General features: G+C 37.3%; 1 protein-coding gene across 6 annotated transcripts in view; it reads right to left on the minus strand.

Annotated features, from left to right (window-relative positions):
- The window catches only part of pald1 (phosphatase domain containing, paladin 1), a 46047-nt gene that overhangs the window by 10788 nt on the left and 10691 nt on the right, over window positions 1-24568 (minus strand). For all 6 annotated transcript variants that reach the window (XM_023949410.1, XM_023949414.1, XM_023949412.1 and 3 more), the window contains exons 5-19: window positions 24050-24214; window positions 23806-23966; window positions 23401-23476; window positions 22622-22773; window positions 22447-22543; window positions 21905-22003; window positions 21627-21722; window positions 21418-21552; window positions 19855-19971; window positions 19486-19665; window positions 19184-19381; window positions 18675-18815; window positions 18521-18592; window positions 15454-15594; window positions 1237-1392 (exon numbers count right to left, since the gene is read on the minus strand). In XM_023949410.1, the coding sequence (XP_023805178.1) occupies window positions 1237-1392; window positions 15454-15594; window positions 18521-18592; window positions 18675-18815; window positions 19184-19381; window positions 19486-19665; window positions 19855-19971; window positions 21418-21552; window positions 21627-21722; window positions 21905-22003; window positions 22447-22543; window positions 22622-22773; window positions 23401-23476; window positions 23806-23966; window positions 24050-24214 (1986 nt within the window). The remainder of the gene's footprint in view (window positions 1-1236; window positions 1393-15453; window positions 15595-18520; window positions 18593-18674; window positions 18816-19183; window positions 19382-19485; window positions 19666-19854; window positions 19972-21417; window positions 21553-21626; window positions 21723-21904; window positions 22004-22446; window positions 22544-22621; window positions 22774-23400; window positions 23477-23805; window positions 23967-24049; window positions 24215-24568) is intronic.

Genomic DNA, 24568 nt, shown 5'->3' on the forward strand with positions numbered 1-24568 from the left:
CCTGCTGGGTAATTTTATCCGGTCCACGAGATCATTTTACATTATTGTAATTAATGGCCCTGGTAATCTAGTGAATCACCTTACAGATCCCATAATGCAGCGCTTCAGCTGCCCTGGTAAACATTTCCACTAGCCCCCAGGATGATGCCCAAGAGAAAAAGTTGATTCTGAAAACGGAGCCTTTCAAAACCGATTGGAACAAGAATATTACAGGTAAACCCGCATGTCCCATTTGTGGAGCGAATGTGGCTTTAATTAAAGAATATACTCTAAGACGGCACTATGAGACGAACATCAACCTGTCGGCACTTTGCTGAGAAGCTGAGTTTGCACGCCGCTTTGGTAACTTTGAAGAACAAATAATGAATTTTTAGTTGCTTTGTAACCCATTTACTGTCGATGTGGAAACTGCACCTGTGCAGATTCAGATGGAGCTGATTGATGGAGCTGCAGTGTTTTGGCATACTAGAGGCAAAGTACGACACTGCAGGGCCGCACAGTTTATTCACTCCATTCCTGCAGAAATGCCCCGGCTCCGTCTACACGCGGCTCCAACTTTGTGCATGTTTGGTCACACATTTCTGTGTATGAAGCTCTTCTCAGTGATGAGGACTAACAAAACAGCAGACAGGTGTTGTCTCACTGATGAGCACTTGCAGTCCATCCTGAGAATTTCCACAACACAGGACCTCACATCAAACACAAACCAAGTTGTTGACAAAAAATGATGCCTGCGTCCAGCTCTGATAAAATGACACAAAAGCAAAGAAAACAGAATTTGATTTACTGCTGAAAAGCACAAATTTTATTCATATATCCAGGTTTTGTTTGTTTTTTTATGCAGCGCATTTATATTTTTAATTTGTGCAATTTTGACAGAATATATTTTTTGTGGGAAAAAAATCTTTGGGTATATTTTAATTTGAAGTTAATTTTTTTTTATTAAATGACAATAATAAAGAAATGTCAATGTTTGCTTCTTTTAACGTTCACTTTATTTCTAACTTGTATATTTTTGACAGGATATATTTTTATGGAGAGAAAAGTTATTTAAGGTTTAAGTTGATTTTTTCTGGAATAATATTTTCAGTCTAATTTTAATTCATTATGTAAAAAAAAAAAGTTAAGTGTTAAATGTTTAGTTTTAGTGTGTTCAATAAAATTTTTCCTGTTCGGCCCATGACCTTTAGCCTGTTTTGGCCCCCTGAGAAATTGAGTTTGACACCCCTGCTGTACCTGTTCCATCCAGGCAGTGAAGGAGCGCTGCCACGAGTTCTTCTTCTCTAAATGCAGGTATGTGTTGTAGAGGATGAGGTAAATGTAGCGCTCCAGGTACTGCAGGCTTTTCAGCAACAGCTGCTGACACTCTTTCTCTGCCTTCTCATTCTTGATCTGAAGAGAGAGAAAAAAAAAAGGATAAATAATGTTATTTCAATTTACTAGCTGCAGAATAAACTTGTTTACATTAAGAAACTATAACGTTATTCAGCGTGCATTGTTGGTCAATTATATTTAGTACAAAGTATGCTCTTCAAAATCCACATGAATAGTTTTTCTAAAATAAATTTAAAAAACAGATTTAACTGATGATAATCAAGGGAGAAAATGATACAGAGCACAAAACATCAAATTCATTAGGGAACTTTGCCACTATTCTTCTCAAAGTAAAAAAAAGAGAATAAAAAGCTTAGTATATAAATATGGAAGCGATTCTGTAGCATAATTACAAATAAAAGTCAAAACCAGAAATGATTTTTCATTTTCAAAATGAAGCTGCATTTTTTGACTCAAAATTAAAATGAAAAAGCAATCCACCAAAATGCTTTTTCATTTTCTTTTTCCAACACTGCTTATTCTGTGTCATAATTAAAACAAAAATGAAAAGAAGGGATTGTATTTTCATTTTAACATCCGCCCTGCAAACATTGTCGCATTATTCAATTCGAATAAGCATTTCCAGCGAGGAGGCGGGGCGATGACGTCAGTGCTTTCTCCGTGAGTCCGGCTGCTAAGAGGCACAGACACGCTAGGAGCAGTGGAGCTTTGTGTTAGCGAAAGAGAAGAGGGCTTTGTGATGGTTTTGAACTTCTGATGATTTTACACAGCTTCTCAGGACTACGTAGCATTTTATTAATCAGATCTTTGTATAGAAGACTTACTTTAACATGCTGGAGTGAGATTTTCATTAAAAAAATGTTTTTGTCTATTTTGTCGTATTTGTTGAGTGAGAACGGACCATTTCAGCATTTCAGATTGAGGCAAATTCTATTTTGGAGCTAAAGTCTCACTTTTCTTTAAACATAATAAATATCAACGTGTTAACTCTTGGATATTTTACACATTTGATTTGTCACTAAACGTTTGCTTTGCCTTTGAGTTTATGTCTCCGTCTAATACAAGCAAAACTGTCATCTAACCTACAATAGTAACCACAATAGTTCTTTATCTTGTCTAAGACGTTAAACACCCTAGTATTAAATTAACACACTGCATACACGTTTGTTTCTGTGAAAATCCTTTTTTTAGTTTAAAAAAAAACAAAACAGAATAACAGTGTAAGTACCAGAGGTACTCCTATAATTCTGTTGTTATTCATCCATAACATAAAAACAGTGATCTTACAGGAATAACACAGTGTCATCTCCAAAGAGGAGGAAATTAAATAAAAGATAAAAGAAATCATAAGATTATCATAGATGAATTAACTTTATTAAAAAAATGTTTTGCATTGGACTAAACCATTTCCAATAATTCGTTGGCATGTCAAGCACAGTAAAACAGACAGTACTACTAAAGACCTCTTCTCGTAAAATGATTTTAAAATTACCATAATTTAAATGGGCCTCAAACCCTTTAATGTTTCTCAAGAATCAACCTATAATCCGGTGCGTGTCATGTGTGATGTCAAACTGAATTCATGTGAAACATTGCATTCCAACATCTTTCAAAATGTTTTAGCATAACTTTGGTTAACTACGAATATCACTAAGTCTGTTTGATGGCTTATCAGAGCATTATGGCTACTGTAGTAAAAACCCAGAGGATGTTGTGTGTGTATGTATATATATATATATATATATATATATATATATATATACATATATAATATGCACAATTGTGTCCTCATTTGTATGTGGGCTAAACAAAAATGTGCTTCTATTTAGTCCTTCCAGGGAGAAAACATTAGAAAGACAGGTACTAGTGGGCACCCTGTTCACCCTGTGTACCCTACACCCCCACAAGTCTCCACCTTAACTTCTGTCGTAAACTTGGCAGCTATGTACGCAAAGCCACTAACCTAGCTAAAGTGTACTCAGTAACACATGAAAGAGAGCAAAAGATGACATAATTCACACCTTGGCGATCTTTTGGGCTCTAAATCAGTGGCTCCCATCTGCCTGTCTGCTGCCATATGCGTGGCGTGAACCATCTGTAAAGTTAGGCAACCTCGTGTGCACTTTTGGACATTCCTCTGGAAAATGTCAGTGAGATGGATTACTCTTCTTTAAGCTTCAGAGAATTCTCCACATAGTTATGAACGCTCTATCGAAAAGAAAAACTACACTTTTACTTTACTGAAAACAGGGAGCTCAATGACTCAACTTGAACAATGAAAAAATGTTGTTGTTTTTTACTTGCAAGCAAAAAAAAAAAAAAAAGGAAAAAAATGCAATACATGAATCATTTCACTTTTCCTTTATGAATAAGAAACTGTAGCTCGGCCTGCTGCTGAGCTAATGAACCCCCATGTTCCTCTCAGCATCGACCAAGAGGGGAGACTGGCCTCACAGATACTATTTTTTGGGAGCTCAGGAATGGTAGGAATTGGTAGAGCAGACCTTTATGCAAGGACAATGTGACAGTGGTTAAGAAATTTTATCACTGCACAAATGCTCATGAAAGCAGACACGGTTTCCTGTTAAATGGGTGACTGGAAAAGGCTTCCCCGGCCTCTCAGAAAAGTATTTACTACTTATTATAATGCCAGAGTTCGAGTTGGAACAATTTGTTTGAAACAAATTGTGTCATACATGTGTCAGTATGTTAAAGTCACAAAAAAAGAGAAAGAAAAAAGTGTATTTATATTCACAAATTGCATCAGATATTGATAAAAAATTGATTGATGTTGATTAAATGATTATTCTCTTCAAACCCAATAAAAATAAGATTTCTGCCAGATTTTTTCAGATTTGACAAAATACTTTTTAATAACTCCATAAACATTAGGATGTTCTATGTAGACTGGGGTAATTTTACTATTAAACCTTGCAAAATACAAACAGCAACAGAACTAAAAATTATTTAACGCAGGGATAATTTTGTTTGTGTTTTTCCCAAATGAATGTAATTATTACATTATATAATATGTCTGTATTTTTTACTATTATATGAAAAAGAAAACCCCATTTTTGGCATTTTTTGACCACTCAAACACCATCTGTGAAACCTTAATGGTCAATAAAAGCTAGGATTTGCATGGGAACTTGTATTTAAAGTAAAAGAAATGTCGTCTTTAAAGGAAAAGGTAAATCTGAAGCTCCAAATATTATTTAAGGGCCCACTTCAATTAATATTGTGTTTTTTATGTGTTTAACATAATCTTGTGGCATTTTTATCACGATGGAGAACATATAGAAGGAAAATTGTATTTCTGTGTATATTTTTTTCAAATGGTTGTTAATCAGAAGCCGACAAAAAAAATGTCATTTGAAAAAGCTTGGAGATGTGACGTCGAAACTACAATCAACTTTAATCAAACTACAATCAACTTGTAGATGCCTATATCCACGTACGTCTTTGTATTCCTCGTCCCAGTTGGCATCTGTTTTGAAACTGTACGGCTGGATAGCTCCAATATTTCACGCCATCTTTGTTGCATTAATGTTAGGTTGGGGTTGTGAGGGGCTGTAAGCTAGTGGGAGAGAGTGATGATGGGAAGTGTGGTCAGGCTTACACTGCATCAACAGTCCTCCCCACAAGTCAGAGGCCAATCTGTCATGACCTGCTGCCGTTTTGCAGAAACTATGCCGTAGAAAACGACAAAGGTATTTTTTTTTTTTTAAATTTCAGCTCAAAATGGCATAATCAAAATTAAAAGACCACTGGGAACGCTTAAACAATAAATCAAAAGATAATTAAAGTGGGTCCATAAAACAGAATTAAAGGACATTTTTGTTGTAAGAAATAAAATAAAAAATGCAACTTGATTTAACAAATTGTTAAACATTAAGGTCATTTTTAAATTTAATTCCATACCTTAGTGATGTTAAGTCTAGATTGTGATGTGAAGCAGGAACTAAATTTATGATGATGTCTTCCAGCATATTGGATTTTAAGACTTTTATTGTTTTCTTTTTTGTTTTTTCCTGTGCAAGTTAAGGCGAGTTTCTCTTGTTTGTGATTAAACGTAAGAAAACCAGAGCGGCAAAAAACAGATGGTTCCCCTTAAAACACCGCAAGGACACTGAGCATGACAGCATGTGGTTACGCAGTCATTAAACTCACTTAAATACAGCTACGCATCATCTGTTACCACATCTAAATACGTCGCAAATAAGTATTAAAAATGCTGTCAGGCAGAAAACATGCCAAAAAATAAATAAATAACATGCACACAGGAAATGAGCACAAACACTTGACACCACTCCAGTTCCTCCACATTTGGGTCATTAAATATAAAAAGCAGCCAACAATTAGCGTAATATTTCTTTAAGCTCGTTCATAGAATCCTAAAATTTTTTACAAGGATTTGTTAGTTCCGATTATACAGCAGCTGCATTTTGTGCGTCAGCACAGAGCTAAAACTAATAAATAGGAACTCCAGCAGAGGTTTACTTCAATCTTTTGCCTTTTTAAAAGCAGGAGTGAAATGTAGAGCTTATGTATACTTTGACATGCTTTCTTAGAGTAGTACCTGGAACTGCATTACCCTGAAATTTAACAAAAGGTCCTGTGATACTGACATCCATTCAGTCTAAATGACAGCCATTCAACCAGATGGTGGTATTAAAAAAGGACCTTCTGCTGTCAAAATTCCCTTAAAGACTTCTTCAAATAGTCTGCGAATAACATGACAAATATGACAAAATCTCTGAAAACGTTTTTATCTCTTATTTCAGTGAAAAACAACTTTTTATTGGAGGAATTGGAGAATAAAAGAAAAAAATGATGGTGATGGGAGCACAAACGTGATGTGAAATGGTTTAAAACAAACCAAAGTTAATTAGGTCAAACTATTGGATAGATCATGTGAGGTGGGTGTTAAAGCGAGGAGAACACACTAAGGAAAGGTCCGTCTGTTTGACATATGGGGCCAATTACAAGTTGATGGGGTGGTAAAGGTAAAAAGGCCAGCCTATAGTGGCCTGCCCACAGGAGTTCTCACAAGCAGCTATTCATTCCAAACTGCACAAACACCTCCCACTAAAATCCTAAACCAAACTTCAGCTCGTCTAAGGTGAACAGGCGACCCACAAATACCTCATTGTTAGACAATTATCTCACCTAGATTTCAATGCATTTTCAATTCTTTCGAGCTATTTTCTTCAGTCTGAAAAAGTATCTAAAGGATTGTTTCTGAAATCAATTTTGAATTATAAATTAAAAATATATGCTTGTGTGACAAAGTAAACTTCATTTATGTGCAGTTTAAAACTACGCAATTATATTTCAGACAACCCATTAACACAATCTGCTGCTTTCTACAATAAACATAAAGCAGTAAAAGCTTAAACAAAAGTACCTATAATCCAGGAAAACAAAGAAATTAGGTGTTCCAGTAAACTAAAAAGAAAGAAATATCATATATCATTGATGTTTTTGTTTTGTCTTTTTCAAGACACAAGTTTGTGTTCAAATGCCTTTTTTTCTAGTCATAAAGACACAGAAGTAGAAGTGGAGGTAATGTAAAAATGTTATGTCTGTTTACAGGAAACAGAAGAAGTTCTGCCTTCTCTTTGGATATTTCATATTATGTTCCTACTTTAGCTAATATAGCAAATAATGGCAGCAAAAATGTTACGTATATGAAACAAAATACTGGATTTAAAGAAAACAAACATCTGATTAACCAATTAATAAATAAGTTACTATACCATACTGTCAGATTTGAATTATTCCCCATATAAGTTACAAAAAAAATAAGCATTTATTCCGAAAACATTCATCCCCACAGAATAGTTTTAGCTGAACATTGTAGTTATGAGGGGAAAATAATGATTTTCTTTCCCCTGGCTTGTGATTTGTCAGATCAAAAGACTTCTGCTTCTATGCTTGCTTTGTACATGCTAATAACTATGTCATGTTTTTCCACCTACACTATGTTATTGTGAATGACACAAAATTTGCCCTTTGAATAACTCGAACGTCAAAATAAAAGACAATTATATATAGCACTTTATAATTTGGAGCAATAATTTGATTTGAGGTTTCTAAATCCAAAACACTTCGAAAGAGATTTCAACATTAAATATGAGCCTTTTATGCTTTTGATTTTAAATTGGAAAATGAAGCCCTATGCATCACATATGTTGAAAAAAATAACTTATGTACATGTTTATTCCCTTAAGCATGAAATACAAAAACAAAAGTGTCTCTTATGCGGTCATATATCCAAATGCATTGCATTGTTTGCTTGCCTTTAATTTCAAAAACGAAAGAGTGAATCCCTTTTCTTCTTTAAAAAAACCAGAGGACTTTGTAGATTATCATCAACTATCATTAGTATGTACAAGCATGGCAAGAGGGCATAAAAAGACTCAGAATCAATTATTTAGCGAGCAAACTTTAATATGAAGTGCATGCCATCCCAAGGTAGTAAAACACTTGGTAAGCAGAAAGCAACCAGACATTTAATATTTCAATAACTTCTTCTTTGGAAATTTGTAGTCTGGACCACGCAGAACAGTGTGTGTAAATCCTGGCTGACAACAAACAGTGAATGTCAACGGCAGCGGTCGTTATTTCTAGGGAGCCACAAAGCTGTCAAGGTCGGGTCGTTCGCTAACCACAGTAAAGCATGGTCAAGCACTTTGGCTCTGGGAAACATTTTCACCAACCACAATGGCAAAAACTAAGTGTTTTCACTCAGAGCTACAAGCCATGTCGGACATGAACCAACACCACTTACTTGGACAGTCGTCTGTCCAGAAGGCAGCGAGAAGTTAAAACAGATGTGGCTCCAAAACGGCTGGGAAGTCATCTGATGACCAAAAAAGTTGGGATACTTTTTTTTTCTTTTGTAAATGTTCTTAATTTGGAGTTCTTTGACCGTGTGGTTCCTAAAGATCTTATATTTTCCATGTGGTTAACATCTCAGCTGGTGTCACATCCTCTTAATATGTCTTCTTAGGAAGGATTTCTACAGTATCTGGAAGGAAAATCATTCCCAGACCACCATGGGTAGTTAACGTGATACCAGAATCCTATAATGCATTATGATGCTCATTGTTTGACCAAGAAATTGATATTTTGGCTTATAATTGATGACTTGGAGATATACTACCAGGCTGCAAGACTGAGTTGCGTGCTTAGACAGAGATCTTACGAATTTTACGCTTTTTTCCTTTCAATTTCTATTCAATAATCATCTTTAAAATGCAAATCTTTCGCAAAATGTGTCGTGTTGATTAGAATTTGTGTAATTCAAAAGTTTCAGAAGCTGCTGCAATGAAATCAAGTGTTTTTGTAGTACTATAAAAGTATTTATAGACAAACTTTAATGGAAAAAAAAGGAGTTAAAAAATGTTTTTTTAGGAAAGAAAAAGGGAGTTTTTTGGTAGGATTTATGTCAAATCCAGGAAATAATTGATGATGCCTAGAATGAAAAGAAGATCTCGCATCAAAAACCAGAAAATTTTAAAAGGATTTCCAGGAACAGCAAGAGAAAGATTTTAACAGTTGAGAACTGCTACTGTTGAGAGAAAGTACTGGTAAGTTTTTAAATGACACCAAACTTAAGAATGAATTTAAGCAAACCTATTATTAGCACCATCACCTGTTCTACAACTGCCTTTACAAATGATAAATGGTTTCCCAAAAGTGGCATTGTGTATGCGCAAACACTAAAGCAACTCCAACCATGTCACGGATTCTACATAACCCACATAGTTGGCATTGGAGAGACACGTCAGGGACGTGATTGGGTTCTGGATTTATTGAGTGAGAGCAGAAAGCCTGGGAAGTGATCTGGGGCTTAACAGCACCTAAAAGATACCATGCTACTGGGAAAATGACTTCTGAAGTTCCTCATGGATTTGGAAGCTGCTATTTTTGGTGTTTTTGCATAGAGCAGGAAGTTATCTCACATGGATATGATAGAGGCTGTAGGTAAAGGGCAGTCTGCTTCAGTTCACCAAGAAAAATAAATGGACTGAACTGGACATGATAATGACTAAAAACATACTAGTTATCCTCCTTTATCCTTTAAAGAAGCTTTTTGAAGGGACTGTGCTGGTACAATCCAACAGAGTGGTGCAAAATGACAGGATTTTCAAAAACCGTTTTAACGAACTTATTGTGCATTTGAGATCTTTAATTATGCTTAATAATAGATGGGGGAAAGCTAAATAGGTTCAACCAATTTGCATTATAGGATTCTGGTTTTAACAAGCTGCTGCTTGTTTTGAGCATAATGAGAACTGTAATAATAACCTAAAACACTATTAAAATTCCACTACAAAATAAAAGAATCTTTATGAAGATGAACTCTTCCATGAAATGTACGACAATACCAAATATGTAAAAAAAACAGCAGTTTAAAACAGCAAATAATGAGTATGAAATGTGTGTTTAGCTTTGAAAAGACTTCTCCTGGCAGTAATCTATGCTGGTTTGTGTTCTGCGTCCTGATTGGCTGAAGATCATTGTCAATCAACCTCCTCCTCCGTGCCATGTCTCCTGCACAGAATGCGTTCAATGTACAAAATCTACATTAATATTTGATTGCCATCAGATTTTTGTTTTCATTCTGTAATACTAGACTCATTTTTATGCAAAGGTTTGAACTTTGAGAGTTTAAACAAATATTTCAGGATGTTGTGATTTGAACCAATTTCAATGAAATTAACCAATTATCACACTGTATTTGACACAGCAACTTCATTTAATAATCTCTAGTTTTAGTTTTAATCTCTAGTTTTAAATGAGATCTGTTGTGTTAGACACATGTTTTAGTCTAAGCATGTAGCTATTACACAATTGTCTAAGTTTTACAGTTGCTCTTTAACAAATATCTAAAAATGTTTTGTTTTTTTCTATTTTTTTTTTTTATATATATTACAGTTCAATGATGTGCATTTCATGAGGTGTTCCATAAAACTGCACTTTAATGAACTGGGGGGGAAAACAACTCTTTAAAATGTGTACATACCACCTTTAGTTGAAAACCATTATTATATCGCAACCTTGACGGCTTTTTCGTGTCAAAAAATGTTCTAAATACATCTGGAAGAAATTGACTTATTTTATATAATAATGTTGCTTTTATCGTCACTAAAATTTAACTACGGTACATGTTCTTTCATCCCTTGAATACAACACATTTGGGTTTAATCAAAAGGCCAGCTGCTCCAACATCTAACACACCTCCTACAACCATGAAACACCACATGATTATTAGAGATTAGACATCTGATATTTTTAAGAGGGTACTTCAAAAAATGCATATGAAATAGAATAGCTTGTAGGATTTTGTAAGCATAAGATTTTTATAACAAAAAATCAAAATGTGTCAACACTAAAGATGATTTTAAGAGATTTAGTTTAGATTTAGATTCAGTTTAGTCAAATATCAGATGTATCAAAAAACAAATAAGTCAAACTTTTCCAGTTCACAGACTTGCTCTTTAAACCAATTTTTTGATAAAAAAATTCTAAGAAGTAAAAATGATCAAACTTTAAAATACATAAAAATATCCCTCTATAAGGGAAAAGTATAAGGGTCGGATCAATGGTACTTTGAACTTCTTCAGCAGCCAAACACAAAAAAAGACAAGTTCAGTGGTGTGTGAAAGAATGAAATCAGTTCAACACCATAAACTTTAAAGAGAAAACACCACATTGAAAAGAAGATAAAGCTGGTTGATGGCCTCAGAGGTATAGAGTGGATACATTTAAAGAACTATAATGTATGAAGCACACACACACTTAAAGATCTGGCAAAACAATACAAAAAATTGTGTAAATATTGTAATGAACCCTTTTACACCAAAGCTTTAGCGTTCACTAACGTACTTCATTAACGTAATTTTCATTGACTGTAAAAACAATGGACAGCTCAACCCCTCCTTTCTCGTGTTCCCAAGTAGGAAGCATCATTGCCCAGCGACCATATCAGAAAGCAATGGTGAGGAATTTTGCCTCATTTGGCAAGAGCCGGAGTTCAGGCATTTTCTATGGGTGACGTCACACCTCGATCCATCCATTGTTTTACAGTTTATAGTAATTCCAGTGGATTCTGAAGCAGAGAAAAACAGCCATGCGCCAACATGAAACTGTTGAGAACTGAACTGGGTGACCCCTCTCCCCTGGCGTTCCAAACAGGAAGTACCCGTTGACTACAAGAAGCCAAAATACCATAGCTTTCTATTGGGAAATTAAAAGCTATTATTGAGTCATTCTAATTGTCAGCGTAAACATTCTTACTCTACAGCATTTTTTAACATGTTCTTGCTGATCCTAATGTTTTTTCATATTTTTACTGTAGTGCGAGTTACTCAAAGTATAAATTGGCCAATCAGACGACTCAATAAAAGTCTGTGGTCTCACAATGAACTATCAAATCAGATTCTTCCAAACTGATTGACAGATTCTTTCAAGCCCGCTTTCTGGTGGTAGGGGTGTGGCCTTTCAACAGGCTCACTCCTGATTGGCGAGAGTGGTTACCATATAAATGTTGACTCAGATCAACTTGGACAAATCCGTGCTTACTGACAACATCTGGCTTCACCATGGCGGCCTGCATATTGCGGGAAAAATTGCGACTGAATTGACTAAATTTTGTTGAAGTCGGAAGTAAGGCACTTTACCTTAGTAATGTGTTGCATATCGGTGCAAAACCCAACATGAAAAGCCGCTTTTCTCCAAGTCAGAATCAGCTGATTTACGATGATCGCGTAAATGGTCAAAGATTTCTGGTATGTCATAGAGCGTGTGTTATTTAGGTGTCACCTACAACTATTCCGGTGTTAAAAGGTTAACCATATCTGACATTGACCAGCACTGATCAAGCCAGGCAATCAAGTACGGTACTTTATTTTCATTTTATTCATCAATCCAACTTTTACTTACACTCATTCATTATTAAGAAAAAAATTAAGCGATGATTACATTTCCAGGAGGGACAAAATTAATGGAAAATCTCCAGCTAATTATGCTGTAAAAAATTAATAAAAATAATCTGTTTGTTCTGAATTTACATTGAGGGTACTTGTTACCATGGTTATGTAGAATAAATGTGAAAAAGGAATTTTATCCTTCATTTGTTGCCTAATTAGTTTTGCACCAATCTGAATCCTGATGTCCACCTTGCTTCCCCAAACCCTTATTCTATTTCAATTTTTTGTCTTCCTATTTCAATTAACTGCACTAACAAAAGCCCAACAACAACAAAACCCTCCATCAATGCAAAAGACGAAGAAAAACTGAAACTAAATGTTTTATTTATGTACACAGGGTTGCACAAAAACATAGCATCTCTGTTTACACCCACTGAGAGCAGAGAAATACAAGGTTGTCCACTAAAAAAACACTACAAAAAAGAAAGAGCTCCTTTAAAAAGGGCTTTTAAAAAGGACAAACAAGTTGATGATTCAATAGCTAAGGTGAGATCATTCTTTATCCAAGTGGTGACTGTTAGCAAGCAGATAACTTTCCATAACTAGACAAAACGTTTTGCAAATAAGTAAGAAATATACAGGAAAATACGCCAAACTTTCCCATTCCGCCACTTTTTTTCCCCCCAATTGTGTTTTTTTTTTTCTAATTCCCTGTTCAAGCTCCTTAGTAAAAATGAATCCTGCTGTCAGTACGGCAGTTGTCTCCTTAACCTCAATGAACCCAGGAGAGCAGAACTTCATTTGTTTTTTTTCCCGTCTTCATTCTGATAGACTTTCTCCAGCTTTTCTCAAGAAAACCTGCTCGCAGCATTCTTCACTCTCTGGAAATATTTTTCCACTGCCCCGTCCAAACCATGAGCGCCTTTCTCTGGGCGCACACACACACACACACACAGGAGGGAAGGATTTGTGGCTCTCTCACAGTCAATGTTTGGGTTTCTCATCACCTGAGTGGAAAAGCATCCCTATTTTTTCAGAAACTACTCGATGAACCACTGGATTATGGTTTGGTTTTCAGCCTCTTGGTTGAAGCCTCTGATCCCCATTCATCTCCAACTAACTTTGTGCACTTTGAAGCCTCTTTAATGGAAAGGAACCAGCAAGCATGCTGGGTACAGAAGGTGAAAGACTGAACAAAAAAAGCTGCAAATTTCAAGGTAGAAGATGGACTGGAAACCAAATCACTCTGAAGACGTGGGACGTACAATATCAGATATGGGAACTCAGATTATCTACTTAACTGTCAAGCATTTCTAGTTCTGTTGTGCTCATCTGAGACGTGAAGTTGAGCATAAAACATTCAGGTGAAGGTGGCTCAAAGCCATTTTCTACTTCGAAGCCTCCAGTGATTTTGAAGGAAGTGAAGGGGGGAAACAAGAAACAGCTAGACAGAAAAAAAGGAAAATTTGAAATCAGACTGAAGCAAATGTTGGATATCAGCAGCGATGGGTCATGGCTATTTGGTAACAGGCAAGACGCCCCCCCACCCCTTCCCAAAAACATACACATATTTTCCAACCACATGAGAAGTGGAGGATAACATTTTTCCCCATTTCTTTAGTCGGTTGCTGCTTGCCAGTTCTCCAAACATCTGACACTGTTTATCACCTGGTCTGCTGGTTCAGACAGCACATCCAGTGGGCCAGAACTGACTTCTATGCAACAGATCAAACACATCAGCCAGATTTAAAGTGGGTCGGGGGAACACTTCTTTACTTTTGGCTGTCATTTCCACTAAATACAGCAAGAATGATAAGCAAAATGATATGAATTAATGGCACAATTTGATTTTTTTTAAAGCAAACCCATGTTTGCTAGCAGGAAGTTGCAACTTAAAACATATTTTCCAGTGAGGAACCATTTATAGCGGGCCAACTTTTTTTTTTTTTTGCCAGTCTTAGTCTTTATATGTTTTGGTTTAGAAACCAGCAGGTTGGAGCAGCAGTTACTATTAGGTCATCTTTTCCCTGCAGTGCTAGAAATGTAAGCAAGTTAATTTGTTAAACTTAGCATTTTCCTTTCTGTTTACATCAAACCATCAGTATTTAAAGCTTAAATCCAATTATCTTTCAAAGTACCCAGCTGATTGAGTTTGCGTTAAACCTGTCATCACAGAGTGACAGCCAGAGAGAGACTATACTTTAAGAAAAAAAACACAGTTTGTGAGACAATGAGACCCATTGATCCAGTGGAGAAAGGACCGGGTGCCTCCAGTGTGCTGGGAACAGCTGACGGTGCACAGAGGCACCCCGATTAGTCTGCATTACAAATGACTAAAACAGAGTTGTAGTCCAACGAAGGCCGAGCGCACAGCCTTAAAAACCCACCACAATCTGCTTTTGTTCTCTTGATGCATTTTAAATCACATACATACCCAAAGCAGCTGGAAGACCTTTTAAAAAGAGAGGCGGGAACTCATTTTTATACCCAAGCTGTCCTGCTGTAGTAACCGTATTGGGCTGCTTTGGACTAAAAAAGTCTTTATTTAAAGATATTTGTGAAAATGTAAAAAAATTACTTTTTTTTGTTTAGAATTTTTCTTCTCTATTTTTGAAAAATAATTGTTTATTTAGAGGTCACAGCTTCAAAAAATTACTTTTCTTGACACTTTGATGTAAAGCCACCAAACAGTGGATCCCTTTAGATGTTTTTCTTCAACATAACTTCTCTAGCTGTAACAAAAACTGGCTCTTGAGGCCCTCTATAGGCTTTGTGTGAAATTGCACCTAAATCCCCTTAATGTCTATCTTTTCATTAAATAAACGTATTCAATAGTAAATACAGCATTTTCTGGCATACTGTGACCTTCAGAAATAAACAAAATATGATGCAGCTCAACATAAAGCCGCTTTTTCGTAACCATTTTATAAACTATGTACTCAAAACATTCATCTCAATGTCACCTCGTTCAACTTAATTAATCACTCAGAGTTAGTTTTCTCAACACGTATCGTCTAGATGCTTTCCCTTGACCCATTTCTCATCTCCACATTTTATGTTAGAGTGAGTTGAAATCTATATTACAACCCACCTCTCACTTGTTAGGAGAGATTTTATTGAAAATGATGTCCTCCGTCTAGAGACTAATGAGCAGTGAAGGGACGTGTGCGGTAGGTACCTGTCTGTAGGTGCAGATAATGATCTCTCGCAGATGGTAGTGCATGGGTGTCATGGTCTCACTGACAGAATCCAGGGCCAAGTCCACTTCTCTCTTCATCCTGTACCCATCAGGTAACAGGCGGACCAACTGCATCACAACCTGCAAGGTGGAAGCAGCAGAAACCACACGCTCTGGTTATAAATACAGGATTCAAATCTAAATGGGAAGCCTTTTTTTTTTTTATTATTTGAAAAACTAAATTTGATAAGTTACACCAACTGTCCACTAGTTACTCTACTTTAATAGTCAAATTGTGTGTTCTTAGACTGAAATATGGAGTTGGTCCATAATTATGATATAGAAAAGGCAATGGGCGTGCCACAAGCTCCCTGCTCTGCTCCATTCTGATGAATCCACTTGTAGACCACTAGATCCACGTACGTCTGGATAGCTCCAAAATTGCTCACCATTTTTGTTGCACCGCTAATGTTAGGTTGGGGGTGAGAGGGGCTATAAGCTAGCAGGAGAGCATGTAAATAAAGAGCTCTCGGCAACAGGGAGGGGAAAGGGGGGCAGAGAGGACTCACAACTACTCTTGAAACGATTAGGCAAAAGTAAAAGGTGAAATGTTGCCTTCTCGAACTTTGTTTTTTTTTTTTGGTCTAATCCACAGTGATCATTAGCTTTTAAAGTTTTCACGTTGACCTTTTATCCTAACAGTGGTTTAGTTTAGCAACTAGATGCATAGAGTTGGCTCCAAATTTCTTCTGCTCCAGAATATGAAGTTGCAATCACTCCAAAACTGTTGTTGTATCTTTCCCCAGATCTGCAGTCTGACAACTTCCTGTTTGCAGAATTCCCTTAACCTCACTTCCTTCCGCCTGTCTATTCTGACCTAATTAAATGGTTGGTGCAAATCTGTGTCAGCTCAGCTTGCACGTTCTGCAGAGCTGACCTACCACAATTAGAAGATGTATCTATCGGCCAGTGCAGATGACGTTAATCCAGTTTATACAGTCAGCTCGTAGCTATAATGTGACTGATTTATCTAATGCGGAATTAGGACACCAATGCCTGCTTGATCTGATTTAATTTAACTTTATGGTACTAAGTTATTAAGACTTTGAGTCTTTATCTCAGAACACTGTCATTCCCCTGAGTCTGTTTCCGTTTGGCTGCGTTTTAAACTGCACGACACAGGAAAAAAATATCCTTATTTTTTTTTTTTTTATAACATCAACTTTAAGCTCCATTTAACACCTCTAACATCTCTTGAAAAAAATCTGACCAGATTTTTCCTCCACAGGAATGCCTCAAAACTCTCCGTCAAAACTGTTTTTACCAGCAGGTAAACCACTGAGGATGAAAACGTGAACTGAAGGCTAACAAGGTTTCCGTGGCGACCAGCCCAGAAACTCCAACAGCGGCATTGTACTGCTGAGGACGCAGTCACAACTCGGACTCACAAAAACATAACTGCAACAGTCTGACTGAGCACGCCTGGGCTTTTCTATCACAAGCTGTGACTGTGTAGTTAGAAAAGAAATACTTTGCGAATAAAGGACTGCCTCTGAAAAATTCCTTTCCAAACATGTCAGGCTACTGTGAGGACAAAAGAAAAGAAATTGGCACAAAAAAAAAGTATTTATCTTAATTTTCTGCTCTCAGAGAAAAACACAAGATGTTTGTCTTCAGAAGAGATGTGCGTTTACTACTTTAAAATTACAACGTGTGTTTCTTTTCTTTATAAACGGACACAGAAGGTGTAATGTGATGTGTTTTTCCTTGTGATGATTGAAGCTTGAGCTAAAGTGCATCAGTCAATATACTGTTCTGGCATTTATATAAAGCTTAAAAAGGCGGCGGTCACACACTCTTAAATAAAATAAGAAAATATACGCAAATACCTTAAGTCTATGTTCAAACCAGATATATAACTTATGCTAATACCAAAATGTTGTGTCTAAAATGTTTTTAATAGAGTTAAGTTACAATTTTATCATTTTATTTCAAAATAGCAGCTTAAGTGCATTTATTGCTTTTTGTGTAAAAGGCTGGGGAGCATTGATTGTAGTTTTCTGACTGATTGAAAATCTTTAAAAAGCCTGAACAGCCCATTCACTTTTTTTTTAACTACTTAGCTACAAGCCATGAACTCCTGGTTGTAGTTTTGTTCTTTTCAATGCTCATGACAGCCAACAGCAGGGCACAGACCATCCCTTTGCTTCTGCTAGTTTCAGATTTAGCCTTAGTTTGATTACTGGCCTCAAATGCTGCATCCTACACTTTCTGGTGGGTTTTCAACCACTCTGGTTAAGTAAGGGTTTGTATATCTTGTGACTCGTTGCTTCATCTTTTACCTTACAAACCGCAAAAAAAACCCATCATTGATTGAAACCAACTACTGCTATCTGTAGATGTTCCTGTCAGTCTACTTTCCTTTACAGCAGATACTCCAAAAGGAAGACAATCAGGTCTATGCTTAGAAGAACAATCAATAGAAGACACCCCCCCCCCCCTCACCATTTTTTGGTTGATCATGTCAAAGTGAAATTAGTAAATATCACCAAATTATTTCCAATTTGTTTTGAAGAAAAGCCGCCTCCCTATCTTGAAATGACGGAAAAACATAAATGATAGGAAGAGAAGTATTGATAAAAGATGAAAGCAGATCGTGGAACGGAAAAAAAAAAAAAAGAGAACCAGATAAGAATCACTTCACATGCCAGATATGTTTACAGTTTCCATTCCCAGAAACATGTATAATGTCTAAATCCTAATATTTATTGACACAGTAGGTGAATCCTGTACCCACACTGAATGTGACTGAACTGTATCACTCATAATGAAACTTCACAGGAAGGAAGTCACCCAATCAGACAAGCAACAGTCACATTGCTCCATATCAACCTTTACTCCACAAAACACTCATAAACTGCAGGTTTAAAAGTCAAGAATAAATTAATTAAAAAAACAAAACAAAAGACTCCCAGGATTGTCAAAATCCTATTTATAAATGTTTAATGCTTTATTGTGTTTTCACATATATTAAAGTTTGGAAAAGACATTACTTGGGTGCACAAACCTCAAACTCTCCTTTTGTGTATTTGGCATCAGGGACACTCACAATCTCGTCCTCTGGAAATTCCGGAAAGCCCTTTAAAACGAAACCAAAAAAAAAAACCTTTCAGCAAGTCATCTTCTGACTTTATCTAAGAATACTTAAGAAAGTAGCTTACATTAAAGTGCCAGAGAGTCAAAACAGCAACGACCATAGCAGTGGTGGTTCTCCCTTTGCCATTGGAGCAGCTGAAAACAAAAGCCGAGTGTGAGTCCTCGGCCAAAGCACTCTTCATGGCGTCCAGGAGCTTATCAAAATCCTGAGAATAAAAAACATAGACAGGAAGGAGTTAAATATAATTTCTTAAACATTACAATCAAATGAACATTTATGCCTAATTATAATCAATCATTTTACTGAATAACAGCTGACATCAGGGCTGTAGGAATATTATAGCAAACACATTTAAATAAACAAAAACTAAATTTAGAACATATATACAAAATATAACATTTTTTTAAAATAAAAATAAAATGCATGTAAAGAAACAAATAAATAATAATAGAAAAAAAATACTACAAACTGTAAAGCTAATAACCAAAAGAATAGCAGTAACTGTCTTCACCACTAGGGAGGGCTCATGGTCCAATGTTGAGAAAGGAGTTTTCTCCTCCCTTCAGTCATTACCTCCTCTGTGGGTGCACTGCAGTCAGGTAGAGGGATGCGTCTGTATACGAGGCCCTGGTGGGAGCTTTTGTGCTGGTTGAAAATCTCTTGAACTGTCTGGCAGCTCTTCAACATCTTCATCTGCTTCTCCTGCTCCAGCACCACTTCCAGCCACTTCTGAGCCTTCAAAATCTCCTCCTTCAACGATGTTTCCAATTTCTGCCAGCCAGGAGGGGATTCACGTGGACTTTAGACTTTAAATATGCACTGTGTGTACAATATCTTACAACCTTAACAAGCTAAAAACAGCAGAATTTCTTTACCCTAAGCAACTGCGGGTCACAGGTTGGGATGGAGATATGCTGATCCAGAGATGAAGGTTCCCTTGGAACAAATATCTGTCCATTGCCTTCCAACACCAACTCATTCTGCAGGTTAACCCACAAAATGTGACTGTGCTTCCTCTTTCCATCTGTCAGATGAGCCAGAACCGCTCCAGTTGCCTATAAAGGTGATCAAATCAAAAAGCAGCAAGTCCACACGGAGGCCAAAACAGTGATTAATGTGAAACGTGCTGCTAAATAATCCTATTCTCTGCATTTTAGTGATGGAAATTAAATCATGCAGGGATTTAAGCCCCACAGATAGGTAGGAGGATCAGTGCTGATTAGAAGGATATGAGCGTGCTCCACCTCTGATGTCGGCTGAGCCACTCCATAAACAGGCATCTTGGGAACTCGTCTGAAGTTGACCGCCTTCATCTCTTTGACCGTGCTGAGCACGTCAGGAGCCAGGTACTCATCAGCGACCTGCTCAGACGAAGCAGTTCGTCAGAAATTCATCAGGTCACATGGCAGATATGTTAGGAAACAGATGCGCGTTCAAGAGGTGCTGTGGGTTGGAGTGACGAGCAAGTCGAGCTTAAATAGAAATGCAAATGACTGAGGTGTTATGGAGTGATATGTAAACCTGAGACTGAAAATCACCTAGGCAAAACAATTATGTGCAACATTTTCTACAATTAACACTCAAGAAAGTGTTTAGTCTTGACATCTACACATATTTCAACACGTATGCATTCTGATGCAGAAAAATCGACAAAGGTAAAAAGACAAACTATGAACAAGTACATGACTGACAGGAATAAATAAGAAGGTATTTAGAATTTTTTCAAAAAATAGCCGAGCTTATGCAGTGTTATCATCAAGCTGGAATGAAAATAAAATGAAAACGGAGGTCAGAACACACTGTTAAAAATCTCAAAACATATAAGCCTCAATGATTATCTTATACATGTAGTCACAATCTTTAAAAGTCCAAATAAAACTCTCACAGAAGCTTTTTCATTTGTAAAAGCACCTAAAAGTAATAGATTTCCATATTTGTTGTCTTTTGCATGAAAATCTCCAAACCTTTTTTCAAAACTCAACAATAAACTTATTCGTCTTTGTTTTTTTCATTCATCTTCTAAACCCCGTTTTGTCCATTTCGGGGTCGCGGGGCTGGCCAGAGACTATCCCGGCCACTCGTGGGCGACGGCAGGGGACATCCTGGACAGGTCGCCGGTCTGTCTCAGGGCCACAAATCACACACCCATGCACACTCACAGTCACACCTAGGGACAATTAGAATAAGGTCCCCTATTGGTGTTCTGTTTCAGAACAGTGTTCTGACCTCCCCCGCTTCAGGTCCCCAGCCAGGACTTGAACCGGGGGCCTTCTTGCTGTGAGCATAACAGGAGACATTGAGGTAATGGACGAAATGAAAACTCATGATTGCTGTGAAGTTTGGGTTACTGGCAGGAATGTGACAAAAATCAATGGAATTCAAGTTCTCTAAGCTTCAAACATGTAACCAAATTGGCTCAGTAACTATAAGTAACACTATGCATTTTAAAATTACATTAATTATAAGACCTTTCTATAAAACCACATTTATAAAATGTCAAAACTCACTTCGCCTCCCATGTTTGTACCCCTCCTCTAAAAACATAATCCTTCACACGTTTTTTGCAAAAGGCGAGCCAACCATGGCCCGGAAGAAAAGCCCAGTGACTAATGAAACCAAAAGGCGTCCAAAAAAAAGTGCTTGAAGACTTAAATAATAATAATAATAAGAGATTTTTGTATTTTGTTTTCCTCAACAGCCTGGTACAAAATGACCAGTCCAAAGCTGGTTTGGGGGCAAGTTTTTAAATTTTAAGGAAAATCGTAGGTAAAAAGATAAAACACAAAGGTAAATGCAGATTGCCTCACCAGGACACGGGCTCCGCTGGTGACCAGCTCAGCAGGAGCCGACAGCTCGGACAGATCCATGCAGGCCAGCAGCCTGTACAGCCACGGGTGGCAGCACATCCACTGACTGAAGTTGGACACGAAGGCGAGGGGATACTGCAAAACACAACGCCACCGGGTCACACTCAGACGTCACGTCTCACATTTCAAAAACAAAAAAAGAGCTTCACCTGTTCGTGAAGGTATGCATTGAACACAATTAGATAGAAGTAACGCTCCAAGCTCTGCATGGTTCTGCTGAGAAAATAGTCTTTGGTACGGTTTCCCTGTGAGGAAAGAAAAAATACACTACAAGTCTATTAAAAACATCTGTGAAGCATAAATACATCAAGAAACAAAAAGACTACTGGAGTTTATTAGATGTTTGTGGTCTAAGCTGCTGTCTGAGAAATGAAGCTAAAACAAATTTTAATAAGTTCAAAACAGAAAGAATAAAAACATTTCTGACCTGAATTTGATCTTTGATTCCTTCCAGCTTACTCTTGTTCTCATATATTGCTTCTTTTATGTTGTGCATTTCAGAACACAGGCTAATTGCATGATCGACCTGATAAAAATGAAAGTAAAAAACAAAAAGCTCAACTTAGTAAACAGTGACAACAATTAGAACCTAATTTATATTATCTGAAAAGAATATCCTTTCATCAAATTATTTTGAGTTTACTTATTCAGAACCCAAAAGGAAATCAAAACAAATGTTGTTGAGAGTTTTTATAAGATTAAATTTCCCGTTTTTACAGTTTTTAATGACAAAATTGGTTCAGCGTGGTTTACTCTTTGACCATGTTGCAATGCATTAAAAACACAATATCTTTTTCTGACAGGAAAAAATATTTGTCAACTGTTACATTTCACAAAGGGAAGGAGAAATCCTCTTCTTTGGTATAATTCTGTATTTTTGCAGAAATGAAAAACAAATACAGCGGTTCTTTAATGTCGTATTGACTAACTGTTGTAGATTTAGTGTTCATTCGACAGAAACTGCTTTACCTCTTCCATAACCTGCTGCCCATTAGGCAACTTGTTGATCAGAGACTGGATGACATGAAACATCGGCCTGGGCTCTACAGCAGCTGTTTCTTCCACCCTAAACACACACAAAAATTGTGTTAAAAATGAAAGAAAGTGTACTACCTATTCAGACATTTGGATGCTGGTGTCGTACTGTGATCGCTGGGAATCTCTCTTGAGGCGGTTCATGACTAGTGTGCCCAGGATCAGGGCCAGGTTGGTGCGGCCGACCCCCACCTGGCAGCTGAACAGCAGGGCAGGCAGCTTCTGGGATCCGTTGTGGCCCAAACCCAAGCTGGGGCTCTCCTGAGAAGCACAACGCATCCCAGGATCTCTGATCACGTATTTTCAGTTAGACAAAAGATACAACTTTAAATCAGTTTTTATTGCGACAGTGTGACAAATATGTGGAGATGACTTAATTGTCTTGGTAAGATTTACAAAAACTAAGACACAAAAAAAGAGCATGGCACTGAGACTATGATACACTGGTTTAAAAAAAAAAGAAAAAAAATCAAAAGAAAAAACTTGAACCACTTTCCGACCACAGGGAACTGGACCGGCTGCTCCGAGTCAGTCCAAAAAAGGACAAAACAAGATGAAGGGGAACATCCTGTGTGAGTGAAGGGCAGGATGGAAAACAGACAAAGGCAGATGACTGAGGAGCGGACATAAAGTGTCTCCGAGATCTCTCTTTTCTCTAAACATCATTTTTATTAGAGATTGATGGCAAAGGGAAGACGGATTTAAAGCTGGATTAAACAAAAGCGGGTTTGACCTTCTCGCTACCTCACTGAGAAAGTCCAGAAGGTCTGCAATGTTTCTGTCCTACAGGGTTTTCTAAATCCTTACAAGGAAACTGCATCTCTAAAAAAAAAATAAAAGAAGATTTAACAGGTAAATGTCAGGCGTGGTATTTTTACGTGCTCTTACCCTGAGTATGTTCACAAACGCATCAAAGTCTTCTTCTAAAGGTGCTCCTTCCGTTGGTAATGGTAGTCTGTAGTATCTGCAATACATCAGACTGTTACCCAGAATTCAACTTGTCACCTATGTTGTCTCAACGACTAAACCCTTTTTTTTTAGTGTAAAACATCAAGATTCAATATTCTTCTCAGAGACTCGTGGGGAAAATATGTCAATGAATCAGCGGGATGCAGGTTTTTACAGACTGCTTTAAAAAAAAAAAGGGGTGGGGGGGGAACGGCAGGGTATTTAGCCTCTTTGCAAACAACTAACACTATTTATAACCCTCCCTGCATGCTCTGCGACAGACAGCCCACATGCTGCTTCGTCTGAGCTGAAGTGTGAGCTGTGGAGCTAACAAGAGCAAACAACCTGTAGGCCGGCATGGTGAACATCGGCCTCTTGTAGACCTCCTCCGTCACGTGGATGTCCTCCTCACACGTGATGGATATCTTCTGCGGCTCGTCGCTAAAAAACTCAATGTCGTTGTAGATGTAGAAGACGTTGTCGTTGAGCTTGGCAAAGTCATGGAGCTGTGGAATGAAGTGTCATAAACGACAGGCTAAAAAGCTGATTTGTGGTTGGAAGACATCGCTTTCAGACTGTGCTTTGACACCTCGTTTCTAATTTTGAGCTCCAGGTGTTCGACCATCTCCTCCCGTTCGAGCCCGTGAAGGTTCTCGTGCAGATTTTCCTTCCTCCGGGGAGTGTACGGCACAAAGTCGCTGTCTTTGTGGAGGAACACCACTGGCTCCTCTCTTACACAGATGAAGATAATCTCCTGTTTGCACAGCAAGACGGGCATCGAATCAAAGATTTGCAGAGGAGTTCACAGTTGCACCACTTTCAAGTCTAACTGGAAACAATCCATCATCGGAAACATGATGCATGAGGTTAAGGAAGGCTGAGCTATAATTTTTGCCAATTTTATTTCAATTACAGTGAGATATTTTTTTAGACATGCATTTTCCACTGGTACATATAACCATCCATTTGCTTGACCTGTTCCAGCCACACGGCAACAGAAAATCTGACCATTTAAATATTTACTGACAACCCTTAGCATGCAGATTTTCCTAACCGGACAACAAAAAATAGAAAATAATTCTAGCAGCCTGAAATGTATAAAAAAAGA

The sequence above is a fragment of the Oryzias latipes genome, chromosome 19 (genome assembly GCF_002234675.1).
Source record: "Oryzias latipes chromosome 19, ASM223467v1".
Classification (NCBI taxonomy): domain Eukaryota; kingdom Metazoa; phylum Chordata; class Actinopteri; order Beloniformes; family Adrianichthyidae; genus Oryzias; species Oryzias latipes.